Source organism: Amphiura filiformis, chromosome 17 (assembly GCF_039555335.1).
Source record: "Amphiura filiformis chromosome 17, Afil_fr2py, whole genome shotgun sequence".
NCBI classification, from domain to species: Eukaryota; Metazoa; Echinodermata; class Ophiuroidea; order Amphilepidida; family Amphiuridae; genus Amphiura; species Amphiura filiformis.
The window spans coordinates 45,504,642-45,514,927 of record NC_092644.1 but is presented as its reverse complement, the minus strand read 5'-3'; the positions used below and the strand labels follow the sequence as shown (position 1 = coordinate 45,514,927).

The following is a 10,286-nucleotide window of genomic DNA, read 5'->3' as shown; positions in this document are numbered from 1 at the left end:
ATTTATTATGCTTGATACGATTTATTATATCTCCAGGGAGCGATGTTAAGAGTCATCGGCACCTAACCGGTCACCGATAGTTCTATAGGACCAAATTGAACGTGGTGCTTTACAACTCACCTCATCATACTCGTTATATCTTGTGTAATTAAATGCGTTTTCTTCGTATGTGATCACCTGTTGTTGTTGTTGTTGTTGTTGTTGTATCTGTTCATCAATTAGTTCTTGAACATCTTCTATCATAACTCTCCATTTTAAACCAGTATCCTCAAGTTGTAAAACTATTGTATCTTTTTTGTCAGGAGTTACCATTATATCAACAGGTAAACCGGGTGTTCTCGGCGGCAACCAAACTTCTACATGTTCTACCTATTGATAAGATAATTTTAACAAGCATGACTTTGAATTACTTGGTGAACCTTTGTTACTTATATTTTATTCTTCAAAATCACTTCTTTATTGTAGCATTTTGAACGTTTGACAGAATTTCGCACATAACAATCCAAAATAAGTACTGTAAAGTTAATACATTCCAATATAATTGAAGCAAATAAACCTGAAGTAAGGATAGTAAGGATAAGTACATGTAATACCGTCAAATGAGTAGATCCGATTTGCATTCGATCATTGATTTCATGCTCAATGTAATTGTACCGAACGGTCGCATAAAATGCAACTGCTCTAGACGTGAATTTACAGCAAGCACCATGCCTGCAATATGTGACCCGGCAGCACAAACGAGCCGTAAATTCCCTAAATTGTATTCTGAGTTATGGTGTAAAATGTGTACGAAGGTCGTATTCATCGGTCACTTAAGCTGGCGCGACATCTGTCTTATTTGGATATTCACAACACCAATCAATAATCCTATTATTGAAGTGGATAATAAGCTTCTACCTTAGATGGCTATAGAACTTTTAATAGCTCTGGTCTTTGTTTGCTTCTGCTAAATCCTTTTCAAGTGGTGGGTTATTTGTATAGGTATGCATAACCAACAATTAACAATGAGATAACCTTCTTAAACCTCGTTGACTTGGGGATGATTTGAAATGACCGCCAATTATGACTGTTTGATATTTATTGCCAGCAATGTGGAAAAAGTGACACACATAGAAACGAAAAAAGCTATAATTTTGTTGAAGGAGCAAAGTTTAACTAACCATAACTCCGCTTCTGGATATCGTTTGAAGTCAAATGATATACCATTTTAAGTTTATGATGTTTATTTTTAAACACAAAATAAAACAAAATTGACCGGGGAGGAATTTACGGCTCATTCGCCGTGGACGGTCACATATAGGTACAAATTGCTTCACACAATCACATACTTTTAATAATACTAGGGGACTTAAACTTCATCATTGTGGTTAAACTAGGCTTAGGTGACCCCTAATCTGTTCTACTTTCTTTTTCAGCAATGCTAATGGATGGATGGCAAAAGCAGATGACAGGAATCTGCGGTACTAACTTTGGGAGGCTTTCGCCCTGACGTGGGCTGAATACAGTTGATGATGATATTCAAATATTAACCATCATGTGATACGATCAAGCAAACTCAGTCGGAACTCGGAAATATTGATTTTGAGATATAGTCAAACATAGGATATATTTCCTTTTGTTTCCTCTTGTTGTTTTGGAAACTCTTTAATTTCTCATATCTTTGGAACTGGTTGTTCAATTTCAATAAGGTTTGCTTGAAAAACGCAGCTTTGTAAATCATGAAATGCCTCTTACTATCCTATAAGAAGCTAAACATTTAATATTTCCGAGTTTAAAACATCATTATACCATTACATTTGTGCACCCATTGCTTAAGCAAGTAAACGCTGATTATTAACATGAAGATTCGACGATTACGTAGAACAAATGGGGTCGCCATAACCTCCCACGATGTGGTCTGGGTCACCTACTATAAACTACACCTTCTGATTTTGTCTTTCATCAAATATTGAAAATGATTGAATGGGCCAATAATAAATCTAAACAATAGGGTCAAATGCAATAATTATGTACTTACATTTGAAGTCTTCATGAGGTTCATTACTTCCTTCATCTCATCATCACTATTAGGAAGTATTCTTATTACGGAGTACCTGTGTATGCAATCAATCATTGATTTAATGAATGAATGAATGAATGAATGAATGAATGAATGAATGAATGAATGAATGAATGAATGAATGAATGAATGAATGAAACCAACCATTCAACAATTCGTTCATTCATTCATTTATTTATTCATTCATTTAACAATTCATTAATTCTTTCATTCATTCATTCATTCATTCATTCATTCATTCATTCATTCATTCTTTCATTCTTTCATTCTTTCATTCTTTCATTCTTTCATTCTTTCATTCTTTCATTCTTTCATTCTTTCATTCTTTCATCTACTTATTTATTTATTTATTTATTCATTCACTCATTTATTCATTCACTCATTTATTCATTCTATAAATTAATCAATCACGTAGACAATTATTTAAAGGGGCAGTACCAAAATTCAGAAGTGTTATTTAAAATACGAGGATCATTCAGTAAGTTCTACCTCCTCTCTTATAACTTTAGTAGTAAAGTAATGTGTTAACTGTTCCCACCCCAAATCTATATACTTTCAACTTCGAAAACTCAAAATCAATCCATGCGGTCCCTTTGGTCCCCCCGTGGATTTGGATTTCTCGTTCCTAAAACTGAAAATAGATTTGAGGTGGGAACTGTTGATTAGAAAATTAATTTACAATATTTACCAATTTGCTTACGCATGTACTGAAATGACCAAAACAGATTAGTGGATTTACTGCTGTTTCTTTCCACACGACACAAGATGCTTTGGCTTTTTTTCAGTTGTGAGTATTTATGCAACCCCGAACATGCCCAGAAGCTACGGCCATCTTTTAAGGTAATAATACATGATTCGCCCATTTCGGTATTTAGAAAGTAGAAAGTGGTAATTGTGTGGACTCTCTCCTGCTCTGAGTTTGCCCATTTGTCAGCGTCGGGATATATCTCTTTGTACTTTTGTTGAAATTGTTCCAGTGTGATTGCCATGTATATCTATATAATTTATTTGTTCAAAATAAAAATAATTAAATGACGTTGCTAAGGATAATACCATCCGTTGCTAGGGACAATTAATTACCAAAAGTGGAAAGCCGTTAATCAACTCTGTGATAAATTTTAATAATGGAAGTTAAATTAGTTTTTATTTGTTCAAAATATCACACAATTAATATACAGCGTTTAGAATTAACGCAATATATATAATAGCACACGATCATTTTAAAATCATTCATCTGGGCTGCTCTTCATGCTTTTGTTGTATTTCGATCAATTATATTTTACTATGAAAGCGGAATAATATTAGCGGTTAATTAACTCTGTGATAAATTTTAATAATGGAAGTTAAATTAATTTTTGATTTCAAAGTTTTATATAAGTATAAAATATGGTGACCTTATCTGACAAGTTAAGTGAGCGGAATAATATTAGCAGTTAATATTAACTCTGTAATCAATTTTACTAATGGAAGTTAAATTTATTTTTGATATTAAAAAATATAATATTGTGATATAAAAAAATATATGTATAAAATATGATGAGCTTATCTAACAAGTTAATATTAACTCTGTAATCAATTTTACTAATGGAAGTTAAATTAATTTTTGATATAAAAAATATAATATTGTGATATAAAAAAATTATATGTATAAAATATGATGAGCTTATCTAACAAGTTAAGTGAGTTTAAAGAGTACTACAAAATACCGGAAGACCTTGACCAAGACATTAAACTTGATGATACTGGAGGACTATGCGAATTCCGTTAAAATGAATTTTGTTTTTGGCCAAGAACTCCTATTATTTATAAACTGACAGATACAACTTACAAGCTATCGTTTTAAAATGCAATTTGATAGATTAAAATTTACAATTATGCAATTTGATTGAAATTCAGAACTATCCATGGTTGAGAGGACATTAAATGGAAACATAAAGATTCGAGCCAGGTATACCAACTTGGTGTGGGGAACAAAGACAAAGACAAGATAAAAACTAATGCAGTATGTAAAGGCCCGGTCACACTATGACGGACGATAACCAACGAAAGGTGACGAACGTGAAAATCACAAAATGTTGACGGCAAAGCGACGACAAAAAAAGGAAAAACAAGATTCGCTGACGAGTGGGAACGACTTTCAGCGACAACACGACGGCAAGGTACGAAAGGCTGCTGCAGGAAACGGAGACTAGCGACCAAAACCGGACGTTGTCTGGGCGGCGAGTGACGATGTCTCGACGGAGGCTGACAACAAGCAACGAGGTCAGACGGCTGGCAGCGGATTTGCTTGCGGCAAGGAACGGCAGCTGACGGTGGATTGCGGCGATGATGATGCGGGCACGGTGGCGAAGCGGTACATGCTCTACCTTGCAATCGGAGTGTTGCGAGTACGAGCCCCGGTGGTGCCATCGTGTTGTGCACTTGGGTAAGGCGCTTTACCTCACTTGCCTCTCTCTACCCAGGGGTGAAATGGGGAGCTGTTAGGAATATTGTCCATTAAGCGCCGCCCAAAGGTATGAGCATGCCTTAGGCATTGTATGGCAGCGGACATGTTCTAATGACAGCGGAATAAATGTAAGCGCTTTGATACATGTGAAAGGTGCTGTATAAATATCAACATTTATTTATATTATTTTATGACGTGATTCAGCGGCTGACATCAAAGCATGCGGGTTGTATACTCCACTTTGGTGTTCCCACTCTTCACAACGTTCTGGTCATCCACTCAAAAATATCAATATCAATAATAATCAAAAAATTAATATTAAGGCCGTACTACACCCATATATTGGTTTGATTGGTCTAAAAAATATTTTTTCATTTATAGCTAGGCGATATATGCACGGATCATGTGAAATAAAAATAATTATGAAAAAACTTTGTAAAAGTGTGTCTTTTCACCCATTTGTCTTAAAGTTGACTGGTTGGTAAGGACGCTTATTTTTTTAGCGATCCACTTTTTACGTCTGTGACAGGCGGCGTAGGAAGCGCAACACGTGACGTACGAGGCTGGCGAAGATACACCGACAGCCCCATTCAAACCAAACTACACGGTTAGCAATTACAAATAGAAAATTATCATACTTGCAGTGGGGTACTTTGTCGTACCCCGACGGTTTTAAAGTAAGATAATTTTGCTTTGACACCGCATAACAAATTTAGAATTCTTTGTGACGATTTCATGATTATGTGTTAAATCTAATGGCGACCTCAAAATTGGCGATATCGTTTCCATCACCGCCTGGTCTGTGATGTCAGCGGATGTCACTCTCCATAGGGATGGGCGATACCAGCTTTTGTCGATTGTCGGTCTAGAGCAGGCAGGGGGTGGCGGCCGAATTTGTAGAAAAAATAAAATAAAATTTAAAAAAATGGCCGCGGAGCGCGCTTGCGCGACGCAGGAGGTTGTCTGAGGGAGGATGTTCCCCCTCAGAAATAAGAAAACTGGTGCAAAATGAAGATCTGATTGAAGCGATTTGGTGGACAATTTTGGCGCTATTACTCACGGCGTAAAATTTTAGTTTGGCGGCCGAATATTTGTGAAATGTGCGGTTCATGAAGTCTTTCTTGGACAAGTTTCCCTATTGTCGTAGGCCTATAAATTGTTTTAAACATAAATCGGCGAAAGAAGAAGCGAAAATGGCCACTTGTATATCGATTACGCAGGGGAGTGTAAAATGAAGAAAATTGAAGTGTTTTGGTGGACCATTTTGGTACTAGTGTGTAAAACTTTAGTTTGAAAAAGCCGCGAATTTGTTAAATGATGGTCCATGAAACCTTCCTTGGACAAGTTTTCCCTGTAAGCCTATACCGCAAATTGTGTTAACATAGGGCTTAAATTTGCAAATGTTGGAAGAAGAGCGAAAATTATCATATGTTTATCCACTACGCAAGGGTTAGTCTGAGGGGATGTTCCCCCTGAGAAGTTTGAAAAATTTGCAAGATGAAGGTCGAATTGAAGCCATTCGGTGCATTGTTTTTACACTACTATTTGAATCAATTGCTTTAAACAGAAAAAAGGGCCCGAACTCAATTTGCAAAACTTGAGATTGGCAATTTACTAAAGCATGCATAAATCGATGAAGTCGGTATGGAGTCCGTCTTAATACTGACTTTGGTGGCAAAATGTGAGGGGCCCTGCATATCGGCGGACCCGCAGTAATTTTCACATGCTTTTAGGACGAGGACCCGCCTTCAAGCAATACCGAAAATAATCGCAGGCCTATAGACCTACTTCCAATCGTCCCGACTGTGCGATTATTTAGACATCGGCCTACTCAATTACGTGCAATTTAGTTTCTCTCCTCCTTTCCTCCTTTTTCTCTTCTCTTTTTCTCCTTTCTTCCCCTTCTTCTCTTTGGAAGTGGGCCCGTCAGCCCCGAATCCGCGCCTTAAATGAGTCAATGTGTATGTTGGGGGAGGGAGGGGGTACTGAGGCCTACCACATTTAATAACGAACTTGCTTACTCTTTGTGGGATTTCGAATCGCAACACAGGTAATAATAAAAACAGTAGCAAACTTCACTTTACTAACAAGATACAACAACTTTACAACTTTCTTTTTAATTAATGAAACAAAGCTTATTTTGGACTCAGAGTTTAATTTTAAGATGCTAGCCGAAGTCAATAACTTTGCACATTCTTCGGGTTCCTTTGTTTCCACTCTTGTTAAAAGAAGACATAAAACCTGATGATCAGCTGACTCTTTCTGTTGACAATTTAAGTTTAAAACATTATTAACACAATTTGTGTGTTGATTGTAAACAAAACCAATAGGCCTACAATTGGCTAGTTTCAAATCTTTCGTAACATATTTTAAACCGTGTTTTTGTACTGAAAATATTTTGTAAAAGATTTGCAATTACTTTGATTGGGATCGAACATTGCCACTTTACAATGCTCAAGGTCACCAAAACTCAGATGTGTGAAAAATCCTTTTTGTTAAAAATTGTATGAAATCATCCCTCAGCGTAAACTAGTTTCTATACCGGGGTAGGCCTACGATACGGTAGGTAGCTGAAAAGTGTTTTGTGACGTTACATGTATACGTAGGCCTTCATTAGGAAAACAATTGTTATTTAAAGCACCGTAACATTTTTTCAAAATCAGGATTTTTACCTAATTGTAATAAATATAACATAACAAACACACCCTGAAATGTTTTATCGTGTAGGCCTACATGCCCCGCCAATACCCGCCATGATGTGCTGCTGAGTGCATATCCCATAGACAATCCATTGGATTATTCAAAACACTGTTAAATGTAGGCCTAGGCCTAGCGGTGGGCCTGGGCTGCGAGATCTGGATCTGGATCATTTATACTCCAATAAAAGCAGTGAATTCTGCACCCGGGATTCTGCATCACACTATAGCTCACACTAGAGTTGGAGATAGTCTAGACCTACCACACAATTTATTCGCTACCTGAAGTCGCTAATAGAGAATGAGAGATTAGAATATTTGTTTTCAATTTTCTAATATTTTTTTCAATACGTTCCATTAAATAATTCTTTAGGCCTATTCTGTCATGTCTGTAAAAGTACGGTATCGTACGCGTACCGGTATCAGAGAATCCGCGGTATCGAGTATCGCGCAACCTTAGTCAAAGGTCAAAACCAATTATAAAAATATGGCGTCGATTTCGTCGGCTTATCTTCGAAGCGAGCAGTGATTTTATCAGTTCCAAGTTTCACACGGATTTTTCATCTTTTTCTCAAAGTGGAAGGAATACACACCCGCTACAGGTAAGTGACGAAACCGTTACTGCACATGAAGTTTTAGGGTGTGTCCAACAGTTTAATATTGAGGTTTTACCATTGCGAACATACCGATTCACATTATTATCGTGTTTTGTAAGCTTTGCTATTTTCTCAGAAAACTGAGCAAAAATTCACCTAATACTGAAAATTGACTGTTTTGACTGTTCTTTAATTTCAACTGTATCAAACCGGAAACAAATGTGCTGCCTTGTGAACACAAATTTTGCATATCATTGTCAACTGGAAGGGGGAAAATAAGTTTAATTTCATTGATAACATGAAATTGATGCATATTTGTGTTTTCAAAGCTGTGCATAATTAATGCATTTCCAAAATAAAAAATATTTTGGTACTATTAGGGTCTGCCATTGCTGATAAATAAGTGTGTAAAGTGGATTCACGTCAGCAGTTCTGAAATTGCAAATATGATCAAAATTGTGATGGGGTCATCATGTACCTCTCTTTGGCTTGTACAATTAAAAGCATGTAAGCTACATTATTATCAATACCACCAATAGAACGAGAAGATTTGCCCCTTCATTTTGCATACCACTTTGACCAATTTCTTTTTCTCATTTCTTCACAAAATGCAAAAAACCCGCAAAAAAATGTGATGGGTGTAGTACCCCCTTAACATCAATATCAACAATAATCAAAAATATTAAAATCAATATCAATAACAATCCAAACTATTAATACCTATATCAATAATAAATTAAAAATATTAACATCAATATCAATATTAATCAAAAATATTACACAAATCAATAATAATTTTTTTAAAATAACATAAATATCAGTAATAGATCCTGTGTCATATACTGGGGTACCCAAAAAGGTGGTTTTGTTACATTTTGATGTGCAGCTTGGATTTCAAAACACTATCTCATGAGTATTCCTTCACTTAGAAGATTCAATCAGGTCTTAAATTCAGGCTAATTTATTCTATATTACTCATGTTTTTAACCTGTTTTAAAATAATTTTTAATATTTTCTTATGACGTTTGGCATGAAATGTGCCAAGGGTGGTTGAGGATTAGGAGGAGGAGGAGGACGATTAGGAGGAGGAGGATTAGGAGGAGGGATTCGTATCGTAAATTTGATCTAAAACCCCCCATTAAAAATTTGAATCTAGTAAAAAATGTCTAAATGAACTCCCAGACATCTATACCAAGTAAATAAATACAGAAGGTCATTTAGAAGACTAATACTTGCTCAGAATGATTGTAAATGTGGAAGAAAGAGGTGGGGTTAAATCCAACCTACTTTGTGATTGTTTTTGCCCGCACTCTCTCATTTTTTAACCGATTTCCATAAAAAACGGTGTCAAAATGCCCAGGAGGATGAACCACTTCAAATGAGACGTGTAGGTAAAATGTTTGAAACATTTCATTTTTTTACTATGTAACACAAAGGTACACCCAAGTTCTGACACAGGACCAATATTCAACAATAGTAAAATCAATATCAATAATAATCAAAACTATTCTTATCAATAACAATCAAAAATATTAACATAAATATCAATTATTATAATCAAAGATATTAATATCAAACAATATTACACATATCAATAATAATAAAAAATTAATATAAATATCAATAATAATCAAAATATCAAAATCAATATCAATAATAATCAAAATATTATATTTTGATTATTGTTGATATTCTTCTATATGAACTTCAAAATTGCAGTCTTTTGAAATCGAACTGACTTCAAAAAATTTCAAAAATCGCATAAAAAGTTTAAAATCGTGGACCATCGTTTAAAAATCGTAACCCATCGCAGACCACCGTTTCCATGGCGCAGGTACTCGCAAACGACCCGCCATCAACAGTCAACATACGTCACCCTCCGCACAAAATTCGCAAGTCACTGTCGCACCAAGATCGTTACAATTTCGCCATTTGCCGCAATGTGTCATCAGGGTTCGAGATGTGACGTCACTTGCCGTTGTTTTTTCGTTAATGGTCGTTGACAACGACTACCAACGAAATTGTGACGACCTCAAAACGACTAAAGACGGCTTCGCACGGTATGGAGACGTCAAAGAAATTAGGGTTGCGATATTCAACGAAATCTGAACGGAATCACAACTACTTCTTTTGCCGTCACAAAATTTTCAACATGTTGAAAATTTGCCGACGAACGCGACGAATAATTTCGGCCGTCTGCGGTCGCTAACGGATTCGTCAGCGACAACTAACGGCAACACACGATGAGTGATGGTAAATTCAAAATTGCAATTCGTAGCTTAACGTCGCTTGCCGCTCACCCCTATTCGTCACAGTGTGACCGGGCCTTTAGACCACCATTCTCATTATTTTGCCCGGGTTATTTTGTGATGTTAAATAGCTACATTAAATATTAGAAGAAAGCAAACACGTAGAAGAATAATTATAACGAATTTTCAGGCCTTAAATATTATATCGATTTTAAAAGTGCATGACTCGATTTTTGTCAA

General features: G+C 35.9%; 1 protein-coding gene across 1 annotated transcript in view; it reads right to left on the bottom strand.

Moving 5' to 3' along the window:
* Positions 1-4,468, bottom strand: part of LOC140137237 (carboxypeptidase B-like) — a 9,689-nt gene extending 5,221 nt beyond the window's left edge. The window contains exons 1-3 of the mRNA XM_072158886.1: positions 4,371-4,468; positions 2,018-2,093; positions 121-369 (exon numbers count right to left, since the gene is read on the bottom strand). Coding sequence (XP_072014987.1) covers positions 121-369; positions 2,018-2,093; positions 4,371-4,468 — 423 coding nt within the window. The remainder of the gene's footprint in view (positions 1-120; positions 370-2,017; positions 2,094-4,370) is intronic.
* Positions 4,469-10,286: the final 5,818 nt, after the last annotated feature.